Source organism: Poecilia reticulata, linkage group LG8 (genome assembly GCF_000633615.1).
Source record: "Poecilia reticulata strain Guanapo linkage group LG8, Guppy_female_1.0+MT, whole genome shotgun sequence".
In the NCBI taxonomy this organism is placed as follows: domain Eukaryota; kingdom Metazoa; phylum Chordata; class Actinopteri; order Cyprinodontiformes; family Poeciliidae; genus Poecilia; species Poecilia reticulata.
The window spans coordinates 21,074,375-21,091,517 of record NC_024338.1 but is presented as its reverse complement, the minus strand read 5'-3'; the positions used below and the strand labels follow the sequence as shown (position 1 = coordinate 21,091,517).

The window sequence follows — 17,143 nt, the reverse complement described above, 5'->3', positions numbered from 1 at the left end:
TAATGAAATAAGAATCAAAACGCTTTTTGATTCGTTCTTGATTGACTCAGCCTTTCACCTTTGGTAAGATTTCTCTATTTCCTTAACACAAGCCTCCTGTGCCGAGACAAAACCGAGGAGGATGTGAGTTCAGCGGGTTGGCGGGTTTATCTTTTTGTTCTCTCCTCTCTTCACAACTAAAGAAAACAGCAAAGTAATGCTGGGTTCCTGAGGAAGCAGCGTACGCTTCTGGGCAGTCAACGCTGATAAGACAAAAACCGCACGCCTCTAGTGACAACGCCCCCACACACAGTCTTCATTTTCTATACGCACTCCACTTCTCCCACTGCAAGGTCCTCCTCCGTCGCTTCCAGTGTTCCTCTGTCTCTTCTTCTGCTCACAGGAGTTGAATTTTGATCTCACAGCAGTGAACCGCCTTCACTCAGGATGGGCTCCGGACCCCCTGGATCTCTACTGCTGCTGCTTCTCTCCAGCCTCCTCCTCATCTGTAAGAATCCACTGCTGTGCTTCTTTATGGATAAAGAATAATGCATGATTTAAACGAAATCCCTGGATTCTCATTTTTCTCTTCTCCTTSCTYTCRTTTCCTTTTTACCTAATACAGTGAAGTGCGCCAGAGGAGAGTCATGTAAGTAATGCTTTTTTTGTGTGTTTAAAAAGTATTTTTATGGCATTTTCAATCCATCCAAACAATTTTTTTATATATCAAGTATGAGATTTCAAAACTTTTTCACATCATCTTAAATTAAACGRAACAAAAATAAAGTGGAGAACAAAATTTGTTCACATTTTATTCTGTCAAAGCTTTTCTTAACAGTTCTTAGTAAATCTCCGTCACACCCTCTTCCTTCCCGAAGTTCTTTGTACAAAGTGTTGGGCGTGCATTAAAAACACAAGCAACAGCTGTCTTATATGGATTTTCAAAGAAAAGTAAAGTAAAAATGTATCTAACATTATTTCACTTCAGTAGAAGAAGGAGCTTCATTAAAGGGAGTTGTAAAATTTACAGCAGAATTTTTTTTTTTTAGACATAACCTTAAAATAATAATAAAAAAGATACTGTATATAAACAATTGATGTTTTAAGGAAATACAGGGACAATAAAAATGCTCATTATTAAAAAAAAAAACGTGCATCTCAATTTAATAAAATATCATTGGAAATGTTAAGACAGCTGTAGCCACCAGTTTAAATGCAATGGATAAAGACCAATCTTTTTCCTCACTGGCTGGAGTTAAATCAGACCAAACTATGATTGCTTCAAGTTAATTAGAATCACCGAAATGATTTCAATTTACTACAGGCTACAATAATGAAAGAGAAAATATGTCAGAGATCAATAATGTCTTCAAAATCTTCCTGAGGCATAGTTAGGCTTGCTCTTTTATCAAGTTTGTTCTGAAGTCAGGCTAATCGCCTCCAGGAAACTTAAGTTCCCTGAAAAGTATTTCAACCAGATAGTTTTCAAGAYATTTGTTTAGTTTGTTTGTTTTTGCTGAGCTTAATTATGATGCTGGACTACTTATGCTAAAAGTTAGTTTTCTATCTTTAACCAATGTAAAATATTACTTTCGTAACTAATAGTAGAGTGCCCAACTTATATTTATGTGTTAAAGTAATAGTTACTGAGACAGCTTGTTTCTGTAAAAACTCAGTGGCTGGAAAAAAAAGGTGGAAGCTKGTAGCAGCACTCCTCAGGGAGACATGGGACCAAACAGTGTTTCCTTCCTCCCACTTGTTGTGTTTGTTGCATCAGTCATTCTTCCTTCTTGTTTCTGACTGTTTACCTCTACTGTTTTTGTTTTTTCTTGCCTCTGTGTGCCTCTACGGGATCCACAGCATTCATTATAGATACTGTTGGTCTCTCGATCCTGCCTAAAAACAATGTTCAGAGTGGAACCGAGGTGAAGATTCGTTGCAACGCACGCGTCAGTTCCAGCAACATCTCTCATCTGGAATACCTCTTCGAGTTTATGCGGGACGGCGTCGAAATCCACTCAGCTAACACAACGAAAGACTCTACTTACTATGAGATCAACCCGGCCAGGGCAGTCGACTCGGGAAATTACCAGTGCAAAGTCTCTGTGAAGAACAAGCGCAAGTTCAGCAACACCAAGACGCTTGATGTCAAAGGTATGTTTGCACAACACTACACATTTTTGAGTTAAAGCGACACATCATCTGCATATAGCCTAATTTTATGGGTTCTGCAACTCCTGTTAATTCTGTGAACATTTCTGTTCTGAGGGATTGATGCCAAAAATTAGCTAAGGTAAGAAGGAGACAGCACTGGACACAGGTTCTGTAAAAGTCCATCCTGGTCCAGGTTCATAATTTTTATGAAATATGCAAAAGCTTATAGCGATCAAATGTATTTAAAACAAAATTTGACTCTGTGTGAACACTTTTGCAAGGTCTGCGTGTACGTTTTAAGTGATTTTCACTGCATCTGTGGGCTTCCTCCTTTCAGGCCTTCAAACCCCCATTCTTCATCTTAATAATTCAACACCCTATGAAAGTGAGGAGTTCAAAGTCACCTGCAGTGCTCCAGAGGAGAAAGGAGGTCTTACATTCAACTTTTACAAAACATTTAGAGATGGACAGCCACAGCGGATAAAGAAGCAACAAAGCACCAATAACTTTCTAGAGACCACTCTGACACTCAGCCACATAGGGGACTGCTTTCTGTCCTGTGACTACGAGATCAGTTTGGTCTCAGGTCCCATAAGCTCTAACGTCAGCAATGAGATTCAAGTGAAAGTCAAAGGTATTTGTATGAAGTCATTGTTTTTCACTAGACAATGAATGCTTCAAGAGAAAATGAGTGTGCCTTACTTTTTTAAATTTATGCTTTACAGAGCTCAACATCGTCCCGGACATGACTATATTACCCAATGATATCTATGAACCAGACATAATAGAAGTGACCTGTAAAGTACAGATTCATCTAGCGGACATTGAAATATTCCTCGTAAAGGACCGGACTGTTCTCAATAGAACCACGGGTAAACCTCTCATTCATCGATTTAGACCGAAACCGACAGACTCTGGAGAGCTTGTTTGTAAGACAGAGTGGAGAAATGTCCAAAAAGAAAACTATAAAACCCTCATAGTCAAAGGCAAGTTCTCCTCGTGACGAAATGTAGCACCAAGTAAACTGTTGCTGCAACTGCACGATATACAATAACAATTTATATATTGTGCATGAATGTTGTTCTCTTTATCCAACAGAGGTATTCTCAAAGCCCCAGCTGCATTTGGAGCCCGTGGACGTGTTTGAAGGAGAACAATTCAGACTTAACTGTTCAGTCAAGGTTTTCTTTCCTCAGATGTTTGACCMCAGAACTTTGAAATACAACCTCTACAAAGATGGCACCCGATTGATCAGTTCGGCCACATATGTTGCTGTTGCACATCGTAACCATAACGGCATCTACTCCTGTAAAGTTGAGGGCACTCGKATTTCAACCTCTTTTCATAAGGACAGCGAAACAGTTACTGTTAAAGCTAAAGGTAAGTCCTCTGATGTACGCAGTTTGAATCAATTCAACGATTCTCACTTACTAACCACATTTACCAGAGATCAAAGTGCAGATTAAAGCCCTTTAGATGCCCCAAATTATTGGCAGATTTAAATTTAAAGTAAAGAAAGGTTTTMATTTTAACTAMATTTTTCTTTAACATTAAAAKTTTGGAGTGGCCCATTCAGAGGGCTAACTTTAATCCGATAGGGGRTCTGTGAAGGAGCTAAAGATTATGGTGAAGGAAAGACTGGAAAKAATTAGAGTTTATTACCAAATATAAACTGTCAAAGTACCATGTGAAAATTTACAACAACAAGCTGGTCAGCAATTGTTAGACCAGCTAACAATTGCTGGTCTAACTAGCATTAAAACCTTGCTTTAATGCTAGTCAAGGTTTTGTTTTCATTATATATATATAAATAAAAGCAGATAAATTATTTCTTTCCGAACAATGCTGTTTTTTCATAGTTTTAATATCATTTGAGGAAAGTATTTCTCATTTCAACAAAACAAACTTTCTGGCTGAGTAAAAATGATCTTATTTCTAGATTTGCCAGCCGACATATTAACCTAAACTGTAACATCACTAAATTAACATTAAAGGACTACCAAAGCAGTCGGAACCAGATTTTGTGCTTAGCTGGTGAAACTTTGAATCTRTACTTTTCAATATACAGCAGGCTGATATATTTCAGTATATTACTGTATTGTGATGAGAATGAATTACAGCTAACGAAAACCCCAAATTCTGTTTATTGGATTTTCTGCTAGGTCTATATCTATTATGCATGCAGCACAATCAAGCAGATTGGCTTTATGGTCGTAYGATAAACAGGAAGTAGTACAGTAGCCAGTGTGAGCATGTACCAAGTCCTGTTGGAAAGCAACATCAGCATCTCCATAAACCAGTCAGCACAAGAAGAAGACACAAATCTTCAAGCTACTGGATGGACTCAACTGAGTTTTTGTATGAAACAAACAGATTTAACAGATTGAAGCTCAGGCTTCAATCTGTTAAACTGATCATGTATTTTGGCCACTACCAGATAAAAAAGTGCAAACAAAGTTTGATTCAAACAGTTAATGAACTGCCTTTCATTCTTTCCTTTGTCTTGTTATTGTTCCCAGTCCCTGTTTCAGATCCGGTGCTGAGTGTGGTCGGGGGCAAAATCTTTGTAGGCAAGGGATTTCAACTGATCTGTCACAGTCACACAGGCACTTTTCCCATCGTGTACACCCTTTTTACACATAACGGGAAAAAGATGAGCAGGAAGATGAGCAGATCTGAGGACCAGGCTACCTTTGACATACCTCCAATCCACAAGACCTCTGATTTAAAAGCATTTCTATGCCATGCAAGTAATAATCCACATACACCTTCTAAAACAGCTTTAGGGCAGCAACTACTGAACTCAACCAATATTATTGGTAAGTTGCTGTAAATGTTGCTTTTTCAGTTTGTTCTCAGAACGTGTGTATTTCTAACACACGTTCTGTTGCGCAGAGCCCACCTCAAAACCACAGCTGACCATTCATCCCAGCCAGGACATCACTGAGGGACAAAGTGTGAAACTTGTCTGCTCTGTACAGGCAGGCAGTCGACCCATCAACTTCACATGGTACCACCTAGAGTCCAATGGAGCGCTGGCCTCCCTCTCAACCAATAAGCTAGAAGGATACCACAGCATGTCTAACGCCAATAAAAAACACTCTGGGAAATACTACTGCACGAGCACAAACCCAACTGATGAATTCCAATGGAGTGAACCTGTCACAATCGAAGGTGGGTTACAACAAGTTAGTGCGGCATACAAATTCACGTAATTATGAGTGTCTTTCAGTAATTGATTATGGAAAAAAAATGTCTTCCACAGTGAAAATGGCAGGGTGGAAGAAAGCACTTATCATTGTCTTCTGCTTCATACTTCTCCTCATCYTCTTCCTTGTGATTGCCTTAAAAACACGGCTTTTCCATTTTAAGAGGAAAAGAACAGCTAACTTGTCAGTGTAAGTGGTATTTGCTYGTGGACTTATCCAAAGATCACCTCTCTTAAAGGGCATGCTTCATTATTTCTACATTTATTTGTGGACTTCTGACTCTCAATAGCTATAATTTCCAAAACTGAGAACTGTGTGAGAAACTTTTAAAAGAATGAAAGCATGCAGGTACAAGGTAGGTTAAAATACAACTGAGAAACGTTGCATAAGGAACACCTAGTTCAGATATTAGTCTGTTACACCATGGAAGTCTTCATCAGTTTTCTTTTTAAAACAGCTTCAGTCAACACCTTGTCATTAATACATGGTAGTGCGCTCACTGTTTCACGAAGCCCTCCCTCCAAAATGTGACAGAGAAGTGTGTCACAGTGCTTATCTGCTTTTATTCGTGTTAGTACTGCTAAGATTTGCACTAAGCTATGATGAAATATGCTCTCTAAGGTCAAAACATGTCTAAAACGCCCTCTGTTCATTGTGCTTTGTCTCAACCCAACCCCAGGAAGTCAGTCTGCACCAAAGTGGAGCGACTGAGTCTCACACAAGCTGAGGTCATTGATGCAAATGGTAACGTTGGTCATCCGTCAAAGCAATGTAGTGGAATGAAGTGTACTGGAGCGACACGTAGGTTTTATTAATCAACACTGCTGATGTTTTTTGTCTACCCTGTGCAGCCACCCCAACCATGATGGGAAAAAGTGTTTGGAGCGACCACGTCTCAGGTTCTGGTGGGTATGGTGYGTCAACAGYTGTCATCTAAGCATGTGGAAACTGAGAATGCTRTTGTAGAGAAAATTAACCTTAACCAAACTGTTGTGCAGAGTCGGATGACCAGAACAGCAGCACATTACCAGAAAAAAAGGCTGAACCTGAATATACTGAGGTTCAAATAAAAGACGCAGACCCAACCAAAGGTGAGAGACTGCATCCRTGCGAAACTAAAAAAAGAAAAAGAAAAAACACAGACGTAAGTTTACACAGCAATATTCTTTTAAAAATCTAATATTTTTGTTTYATGTTAGCTCCAGCGAAGCAGGGCACGGGCAACATCTACAGCGAAGTCCGCCACTCCCAGCAAGGTATGGCAGTCGTCGCTCGCTTTAGTGAAATCCTTCTTAGCAAACCAGTGAACAGAAAAATTGTTGACATTAGGGAGAGAGAGAGAGAAAAAAACAGGAAACAGGATCAACCAAGACTGTGGACATTTCATTGTTAGTGAAAGAATGACCCATTAAAAACAGTAGGCTTAGTCTCCAGGTGGCCACTTCCTGCTTTCGTCAGAGAGAACTTCCTGTTTGAGCAATGCACACAAACAGTTTGCRCTCTCGTTCAAACTTAGTGACCAACCGTTTAATTGTTCAATGCCAAGGAGATTGCTGCTGCCCATTGTCTAGTAATGGGGTTGCTTTGCTGAATCAGTGTCTTTTGCTGAAATTAAAGCGGAAACACTATTTCTGTGCTCCATAAAACCTGCCTGTGTTTAAAAGCTGTGTGAGTGGCTACAATGCATTTTAAATCATCCTGAGAAGCTCCTTGTTTCCTGGAGCCACAGAGCTGCTTGTGGAAATTATGATTACTAAGTAAGTCCTCCTCCATATCCTTCTCCTTTTGTTTCCTGAGAATATCCTTTGGCTTTGTTTTGCAGGTGTCCCAGAGGTGCCTGATGGTGTAAGTGACATTTGGTATTAGTTATGCATGCACACCCAAACACATGCACGCAGTTTTTTTTTTTTGTTAGTTAGTTAGTTAGTTAGTTAGTTTTTTTTCCAGAGTCTTTGCACTAATTTTCTGCTACGTTAGACAACCTGAGAGAAGGAAAAGTTACCAAACTACATTTTCAGATGACAGAAGTGTAGGAAGATGAGGCTGTGATAAATCATGACTAAACTCTACTCACATTTTTTTATGTGACAATGTATTCTTCACAAATAATGCCTGGAATATTTGGATCCAGAAMTACCTGGATGGTTAGAACAGTTTGCAGTTTCATCAACCTTGACAAAAGTCCTAGTTCCATCAGAAGACCCTGAGCATAAACCTGCCACCACCGTGCTTCATTGTAGCCGCGGTGTTGTTCGGCGGTGGACTCAGCCTTTCGGCAGCCTGCTAAAGCACRATCTGTCTTTTATCAGTAATGGAGAAATGTCCAGTTTCATCAACGTCATAAGGCGTCAGGTGAACTTAAATTCGGATTAATCAGAATCTCTGTAAATAATGACAGATGCGAAGCCAAGACAATTGCAATTTTTTACATTCTAGTATTTTTTTTCTTCAGCTGGTTGTTTTTGATTGAAAAACACCAATTATAGATATGTCAAATTTAGAGTGAAATTGTTTTTTACACCACAAAAACRTGTCATTTTAACAGAGGTTCATAGATTTTTGAAAACCAGTGTTGTTGTTTTTTTATATAATTTATGTCTTCTTTCAGTTCTCTGGCGTTTAATTGGACATATTTTACTTCACTAATAGTGATGTGTAATTTAAACTTCTGATTGCCACAAAAGCCAAAGCATGCTCCTTTGTTTAACGCTGGAAGATGCATTGTTTCTCACATTTCCGCAAGCTCATTTCCTCCAAGCTTATCTTTACATTCCTCTTTTCAAAGTCTTTTCTCTCGGCTAAAAGAGTTCAGAAGAGTTACAGGACAAAGAAAAATCCAGTATTTAGGATTATTTTTCTTATTTCCGCCTTATAGTTAAAAAATACACCATCAGTCCTGTAATCCTTCGCTATGTTTTGCAATATAACAATTTTCATCTATTATTGCTGTTATTTAGTTCTGTTTGATGACTTGCTTCTGATCGCTGCTCCAGAGTTAAGAATCTTTAACTCTGAGATTTCTTTCATTTTCACTCTACTTAATCCGAGTGTTGCGTTTCAAACAGAAACCGATGGAATATGCGCAGCTGAACCACGACGAAAATCACCAACCTGACAATGGTCAGGTYGTCGATCAGAGCCTGACGCGTGAAAACACGACTGATTCTGAAAACAACACTGACRTTCACACTGGTGACCCGGAGGAAGGAACCTGTGACCCGTCGCCTGACTGTTGATGATCCACCAAACATATTTGTTCCTCTTTTCACCCATCATGTTTGCAGCTGATGTTTTTTGTTTTTATTTTCTTTTTACTAGAAGAAGCTGAAACATTGCACAATTATATTCTTGTATTATTGCTGAATTCTGTTAAATGGTTCCTCTTTTTGATCACATGAATAAAATGTTTTGCTATTAAGTGTCATGTTCTGTTTTCAGTAAGGGAGGAACAGCAAGTGTCTCTTTAAACCACAAAGACTGAAACTTAAATGAGACGATTAAGTGGAGGACTATGAAAATGTATACTGCTCAAAAAAATAAAGGGAACACTTCAGTGTTCACTTAAATGTTAAAGTGTTCCCTTTATTTTTTTGAGCAGTGTATTTATTTCTCACATTTTCCACCATTTTAGATTTTCTTTCACGTGCAAAATGCTTCAGGTCATCCAAATATGTAATGTCAGCAGTGGATAACTTGTTGTTTTTAAATGGTAATTTTACTTCTTAAGAAAAGCTGTCCAGACTACGGCCTAAAACCCGAAACCTGGTTGTGTCATCCTTAGCGGCAGCAGCAGCCGTCATGCGTTTGTGATGACGATCATGAACCTCTCACATCACTGCAAAGGAATTTTGGTTCATTCTTCTTAGCAGAAGCCTTTTAACCCTTTCATGCATGAATTATGTTTTGGCATAAGACAAACAGGTTGGACATTTTTTTTTTTGTAAAAAAAAAAACATGTTTTTCTATGAGTTGTTTCTAGGTGATCAATTGTAATTTTTTTCAAATACAATGTTATTTGGAAAATACATCAGTAGTATTAGTTTTTAGGGGTTAGTTGATGTCACAATAGTTTTTTTTTTACCTGCAAGAGTCGTCTGCAGCAGAACGARGGACTGGGCTGGTCAGCATGCTTTTTCATCTGTCTGCATATTGAATTTAACTTTTTTTTTTTTTTGCACTTGCAGTGGATGATTAGTGATGTTGGTTTCTGAAAACCTGTCCATGTTGTTTGCAAAATGTAGCGGGACACCCTGTCTGGGATCAACAAGATGGTTTTAGGAAACATGAGAAGAGATGGGCCTTTGTGTTTATTTTGATCAGCTGCTGATTTGACCTTGAACCTTTCTAATGAAGTCTCTTTATTACTGTTGAAGCCTGAGCCTACTGAGGCCTGCATTGATTTAAGTGTCGTTTCAGAATGTTTTGTTACTTTCTCGAGTCTTTGGAGAAACCTGGGTGCTCAACTACTTTCGGGATTTTTTTCATTTGTTGTGTGATGGCACTTACTGTGGGTTTAGATTGATAAATATCAACAAATTTAAATTTCCTTAGATGAGTTGGCATGATGTGTTGTTTACCCTACTTCTTGATGTAAGACAGGTTCTMTTTAAATGGGTTCTTGATTCTACAGTTCAGGCAGATATTAGGTTTCGGTGTGTCTGGTTGAATACAAAATTTAACTGCTACACTTTATCAATAACTTAACGAAGGGGGCAATTGTAGTTTTACACAGAGCCACTTTARGTTTGACAAATTTATTTCACTTAATAAAAGAAAGTATAATTTGAAATCTGCCTTTGTATTTACTCAGGTTATCACTGTCTGATACTGAGATRTATTTGATGATCTGATACGCAGGAAAGCAGAAGAAACCTTGACTTAGMTTCTGCAATGCTCATTCTCACCACTAGAGGACATACTAGAGGCAGTTCATGAGCGGAAACTATATCTTCTGGCTGTGATCATCTWTAATATGATTAAGTCTGTCGCTGCCGCCACTTTATCAGGGGATCAGTTTCATTTTCCATTATCTAACCATAAACTAAATGACATAACACTCATTCAGGTYAAAGCCAACAAGTTTCAGGTCAATCCTGCCGGATCAGATCTTATGAGGACAGYTGGCAGAATTTAAAGGCAGTTAGGTGGAATTATAATTGTGATACCTAGAAAGAAAACACCTATACCAAAAGATTTGTTAGTAAAAATGATGTAGCAAAGTATTCATAATTGACYGTATATGTTCCTAAATGTGGTGATTAGATAAACGCTATTTCTTCAAGAAAAGGAAAACTAAGGATGATTTAGTTCGCTCTCATCACTAAAACACCAATTTAGGGAGACTTTAGACAGAACTCAAATAATGTAACTTTGTGTTGTCTTAGAACCTAATTTTAGCAATAATCTATGATATATTTCTCCTTTTAGTGATCCATTTCTCTATTGAGTATTTAAGGATTTTTCCTGTTTGCAATTTTACTAACAGCTATCAGCTTAATAATTTTAAAATACAAAACTGCAATAGTCATAAGCCTGGCTGTACATGGACTAGCAGAGCGTATGCACTCTTCATTTAAGTCACTGCATCGTAGCTTAGCTCAGTAGAGGTTACAAACCTCCTCAAGTTAATTCATGCTTAAATCAACTGAAGACAAAAAAATATAAGACATCAACTGCCAGACGAATTAACCAGCCATCTATTTCAAACTGTATGCTCAGTAAGCATGTACAGTGCAGATAATATATCATGTAGAAGTGTAATAATATAAAACCTCTTTCTTTGTTAAATGCCAGACACATTCTCTTTTGCACTTGGTATATTTAATGATGGTGTGTCGATAAAATAATGTTTTCAGTCCAGTGTTTATACATTAAAACCTATTTGAAGAATTGTGAAAATTGGCTTTTCTGTCACTCCCAAATGTTTTAGTCAAGAATCAAAAAGTTAATGAAAAAAGAACCTGCTAGGGAAAGCAGTTAAAATGTTTATGGAACAATTATTTTCACCAGGTTTATTTGGATAACTTCTTTCCCTTAACAATTAAAATCACCTTACATATTTTGCCCTTTGCATTTATGCACACTGTCTTTGCTTATAGTTTTAGGTTTAGCTAAGTCTTCAAATCAGTAAGGAAGCAAATACTTTTCAAGATAAAACTTTCTTTACAACGTAAATTAGCATTAGTAGTAGTTTTTTTTGTTTGTTTATTTCTTTGAAGCACATTGGACCTTTCAAACAAGCTTAAAGACTTTTGTTAGTTCTCACTACATGCTGCAGAGCGTCTGGATTATGGGAATCTCCTTTTTGACAGGAAGCTCTTACAGAGTCTCAACAACAGATCAAATGTCTGTGAAAATCTGCAACACTCTACACCGGTGYAAACAAGGGCACTTCCACTAACTCACAAGCTGCTGTGACTTGTTCATTAGCATGTCTTATGGTCTGYATAGAAAAGAGTTCACCTCTCGTTCTAAATGTGAATTTATTCTAATTACAGCAGTTCAAAGACGTGCCAGAATGAAAACACACACTTGTAATAAAGACATAACTGTACCTCATTCCACTCGTTATTTATTCGTCACATTACTTAGCCAGTAGACTGGACTTGACAGGAGGGAACAGTATATTCTGAACTTCAGGCACACAGTAATTGATACTGTGTTACGTAAATTTTAGGCAYATGAGTGATACAGTACCATTAGAAAGCTGCTGGAGTGAAATTAAACTTCAGGAAGAGGGTTTGCACTGGTGGATTAACGTACTAAAGATGCAAAACATATAATTAGCTGTGCTTGGAGGTATTGACTAGGGAGTGTTTGCTGCATTGCTCAGGGTCAATCCAGACACTGTACACTCTGGCCAAGGATGGCTCCTGGTGTGGTCTGGAGATGACGGATTTGGTACTGTTGGGTACCGTAGTTATAATATATGAGGTCAGGTGTTCTGGCAGGATTTATTATACAAGGCAAGACCCAGAGCCCAGCAATAATTTTCACATGATTACCAAAGTGTATCGTGTCAAAAAGTATGATTCAAAAGCAAAGGTGACTTGACTTTGCTTACGTATGYCAGGGTTAGATAAATTCGTCTAAGAGTCAGAGTGAAGCTCTCTGCTCACCCTCCTTTCACCGACGCACRTACTCTGTCTCTGTCACGACCATGTAATCAGATCCAGCCCCTTCAGGATCTGGAGCACCACTCTTCAACTGTCATTGGCTGTTGTGCTAAAATTAGCATAATGGCCCCTGGGAAATGCATTCTGGGAATAAATTGCCTCCAGCTTTGGCCTTATAGAGCTGGTGCCTTTCCTAATTTTCAGTTGCAGTGGTGAGGTCATTAATGTCTYGCTTCTGCAACTGAATATTTACAATCACTTGCGCACAGCCACAGTTATGTAAACTCTCCTGCTTAATGTGGCTTTATAAAGGCAACAATTATGATTGCAATTAACCACCACAAAGTGTCTTATATTTTATTAGAGTACTGCATTTCTCTAATAAAGGCACAAAATACTGCATGTCCAGCTGTGGTAATAAATCATAGCCACATGGTCACACCAGTTACGTCACACAACGTGATTGAGCACATGTTTCACCTTTAAGGGGGRCGTATGACAGATAGAGCAAATCTTTTGTTACAAGAAACACATTTACAGTATAAATCTGTCCTAATAAACACAAAGAATGCAAAGAAAGAATTCTGAAGATAAATAATTTAAAGTTTTGTTTGTTTGTTTGTTTGTTTGTTTCTTCTACATAAGACTGTAGTCACGCTGTTTCTTATCTTGCCATATTTGTATGTTGGTGTACCAAAAGAATTTCAGGACTTCAGGAAATGAAACGTATTTTGTTGAACATCAAGTCCAGTCGTCTACAAAGATATGGTTAAATTCAATAAATTAAAATAYATATTCAAATTGGGCTTGATTGTCAGATTACAAGTACTTTTTGAAAATAACACCCTGAAAGCAGATTTTAAACATACTTTTCATTAAATCCACATTTCTGTGCTACAGTTGTGTATTTTTATTGCTCTGATGTGATATTCAGATTTGAAATGTCAGGTTTTTATTACTTGTATGTGGAAAATCATCTCAATTAACAGAAATAAAGGCTATCAAACATCTTTCTGGGTGTAATTAATGTTTCACTTAATGATAATAAATTTCCTGAAATAAATGAGCTTTTCAGTAATGAGTCTGTATTCCATCTATATTGGGATTAAATGTACACATTTAACAAGGGATGAAGTAACTTAGATTCTTCTTTGTTGTGGCCCCTCTTTCTGGCTTACCTATTCTTAACCATTACCAGACCATGGTCTGACCAAGTAGTCAGAAAATTAGCAGGCTCAAACTTGCTGAGCACTTTTCCACTCAAAGCACCTTCACCAGAACATTCACACACTGGTAGACATCACAGGCTAAAGTGCCTTGTCTGAAGCCACATCGGCACATGGAAGTTGGTCTCAAACCTACAACTTTCTAATTACAACACAGCGACTCTTCCCGCTGAGCTCCAGTCGCTCTGGTAATGAGATGTAACAAAATAGGTCCGACTCCCCTGACATCCCAGCAACTCCAAGCATTCACCATACCAAGATGAATTTTCATTAGTTCATACAGAGCGTCTTGCACAGTCTAGCGTGCGTCAGTTCCTTCCAGTGACATTTGTGTGTCATTTATATATGGTGCCTGTGTAAGGTGTGTAAAATACAGTATGGAATAAACAGAAATGTTCTGCTGGAGAATTATTTACCTGCATGCATCTTGTTATAGTACAAGTGGATATACAACATTATGACAAGGCGGGTGCTGTTAAACGCACAGGTGAAGTCAAGTTAAAAGTTTTAGATAACATGCTTTTTGGCTAGATATAGTTGCTAAAAAAAACTAAGTAATAAGTAAGTAAGTAAGTAAGTAAGTAAGTAAGTAAGTAAGTAAAGTTAGTAATCCAAATAATTAAGAATTATAACCCTAATAAGAACAATTAATACTTTTTGCTGCTTATCTTGATCAGATAAGCAGCAAAGACTAGCAGAATAAAAAAAAAAACTAAATTGATCTTTTTGTTTGGTTTGGTTTGGTGCACAACTGAGTAGAAAGACAAATAAAGAAACAAAGCCATGATTTGTGCTGGAAAGCTTTTTCTGAGGTGGACTTGGGTGAAATATGAATTATAGCCATTCATGCAATATGCAAATGTCCAAAGCACTGTCTGCTTTGAACTGGGTGCATAATCTATATTCATGAAAAAAATCAAATTTAATATGATATTTTTCTGCAGGCAACAAAGCGGTCTAGGTCATTCAGTTGTGTGATACAGAATTGCCCTTCATTTGATATGTAAAGGAGACATTATGTCAGTGCACCTGTTTGATGTCCTCAATCTTTAATTGCTTAAGCCTCGATGAATCCTGGAAATTAATTCTCACAACCTTTGTTCCAACCAGGTTGAACGGGAGAGAGAAGTTCAGTGGACACATGGCAACTTTATTACTAAAACACCCATTGTGCAACAACAGATTAAAAAATTAGGAACACTGATGCAAACTTTTAACCTCCGTTCTCCTTTTCCACGGACYTGGACTCCAGCTAAAGTAACCCTATCCCCGCACAATCAGCCGCTCCAAGTGCCTCCGGTCTCATTGTACCCCGGACAGCTGCAGCTTTGTGTATGAAAAGCTTTGCACACCCTCTCATGGGACAATTTATTCACAGCTGTACTGCAAGCAATTTAATTTTGGATGACACAGGTCACTGGAAAGAATAAGGAGTGTGCAGAAAGCAAAATTCAGCTTGAATCCAGTGTACAGAAATCCGAAACAGGTTAAAAATATAGTTTTTAAAAATTCTGTAAAGACTTATGCCTACATGCAGATGACCTGGCCAAGGTTATAAAGTCACGAAAAGGTGTTTGTTAAGGCAAAGCATAATTTACCATCAGACATAAATAATCTAAGTAAATGCAAAAAGCAACTTTTTGCTTTGCTTTGTACTTGACCAAATTTTGGGAGAAAAAAATAAAATCTGTCCGAAAACCAAAAGCAACATATTCTGCCACGACTGAAAGAATTTTCAGAAAAAAAAAAAAACTTTTTAAGCTTTCTTTATAGAGATCTGGGACCAAATAGCAGTGTGTCAAAGTCTGAAGGTTTTTTAAGTGGTGTCTTGTATCAGCAAAAGTAAGTATAATACATATGTACATTTAGATATAAATGGCAGATTTGACATACTGAGGTATCATTCATTAACATTAACCATTTCCAAAGGAAACTATGAGCTCATGAATGGGGRGCGTCAGGAAAGTTTGTGGTTTTAACGTAACAAAAGGTGCAACAGAATTAAAGGCATCTGTTTCCTTTTGCAAGAAACTGAATATGTTCCTTGAATATACATATTTATTTACAGTAACTCAAATATACATTTAGATAACTGTATAAATATTGTTTCATCCATAAAGATCCAGGGAGAACCCTAGAGATCCCTCTATCTGGTGACATCTTTAGGAATCATTCTGAAGAAGAAGCTCCAAACAGGGATCCTGGAGGCATTTTAATCAGATGTCCAAACCACTTCAACTAACCTCTTTTCATGTGAGGAAGCAGCAGCTTGGATGACAGAGTTTCTCAATGGCTCATTTGAGCCATTTGTTCTTTTGATCAACTACAGCTGAGGATCAGAAGGTAAAATGAGAGCTTTGCTTTATGCCTCAGTCGTTTTAATTTCTAGAAAAATGTTACAACCAGTGTGTGTGTGTGTGGGGGGGGGGGGGGGGGGGGGGGGGGGGATAAGATAAAATAAGAACCTAATCTGTGAACTCTGTTGTAGAGTCAGACAGAAATAAAACCGAGGTCTGCCAGGAATCTGGTCATGAGTTCAACAGAAGATCTCTAGCAAATACCTAGAAATCACATTTGATATGCTGTAATCTAAACCACCAACAAAGTAGTAGCCAGAGACTTTATCTTTTTTTTATAGGAGGCTGTTGCATTTCACTTTGAATTTCCCATAATGGAATCACCTCTATTGAAGCACACATCACGGCGTCCCCTCTTTCTCACTAACCCACGTGGGATTACTGCTTCCAGATTTAGACGCCAACTCCCTTATTTCTGCCCTCTGCGCGTGCCGTAACCTGAAACTCGTCGACCTGAGCGAGTGTCCTCCATTCAGGTCCAGACTCAGACTAATCCCCGCTGTGCTTATAGCGGTCCAGGTGTGCTCGTGTGTTGACTGACCRGAGCTGCAGCACTGCTCCGGACATCACATGTAACTAGAAAAGCAGGGAGGTTTCGGGGAAGCCGGTGGTAATGTATTAATTGGGAGTGGATGGTGGTATTTCTTGCCAGATTTATCAATTTAAGATGGCAAATACAAGAGCTGTCCCATTRCCTTGTAATATATTTTTTAAAAAGCATTGAACAAGAAGTCACACTGACCTTTAAAAGCACAGACTGGATTTCTCACAGCTCATATTTTTAGAAGTTAAAGTCCCAACCAAACTCCCTCTTACTTCCATCAACAATCTCAGCAGAGCTTTAAAGAATCTACAGATGGATTTTCTGCAGATAGATTAGCTTTACCAAAGGACCATTGTTACAAAATTTGTATTATCTTTGGCTCTTCCTCCATTGTCTGTGTCCTTCTTCTCTGCCTGAAAAACAGAGCAAAAAGATACAGAGGAATTCCTGAACATCAGTAAAAGTGGGAAAATCAATATATTTTAAATATGGACTCTCAGAACTGGAAACAAGTTTGAATATTCAGAATGTGGCTATTTTATTCAAGGACGTACAACTT

General features: G+C 38.1%; 1 protein-coding gene across 2 annotated transcripts; it reads left to right on the top strand.

Moving 5' to 3' along the window:
- Positions 1-274: 274 nt before the first annotated feature.
- pecam1a (platelet and endothelial cell adhesion molecule 1a) lies at positions 275-8,760 on the top strand. 2 transcript variants are annotated; one of them, XM_008416648.2, is made up of 15 exons: positions 275-487; positions 605-628; positions 1,840-2,133; positions 2,471-2,767; positions 2,859-3,119; positions 3,232-3,513; positions 4,653-4,952; positions 5,029-5,307; positions 5,399-5,531; positions 6,022-6,086; positions 6,194-6,256; positions 6,341-6,433; positions 6,542-6,598; positions 7,165-7,187; positions 8,408-8,760. In XM_008416648.2, exons 1-15 carry the CDS (start codon positions 427-429, stop codon positions 8,576-8,578), a joined length of 2,403 nt encoding a protein of 800 aa, XP_008414870.1. In that variant the 5' UTR covers positions 275-426; the 3' UTR covers positions 8,579-8,760. The 2 variants fall into 2 exon arrangements, with proteins under 2 accessions (XP_008414870.1, XP_017161846.1); XM_017306357.1 differs by having other exon boundaries at positions 277-487; positions 6,194-6,247.
- Positions 8,761-17,143: the final 8,383 nt, after the last annotated feature.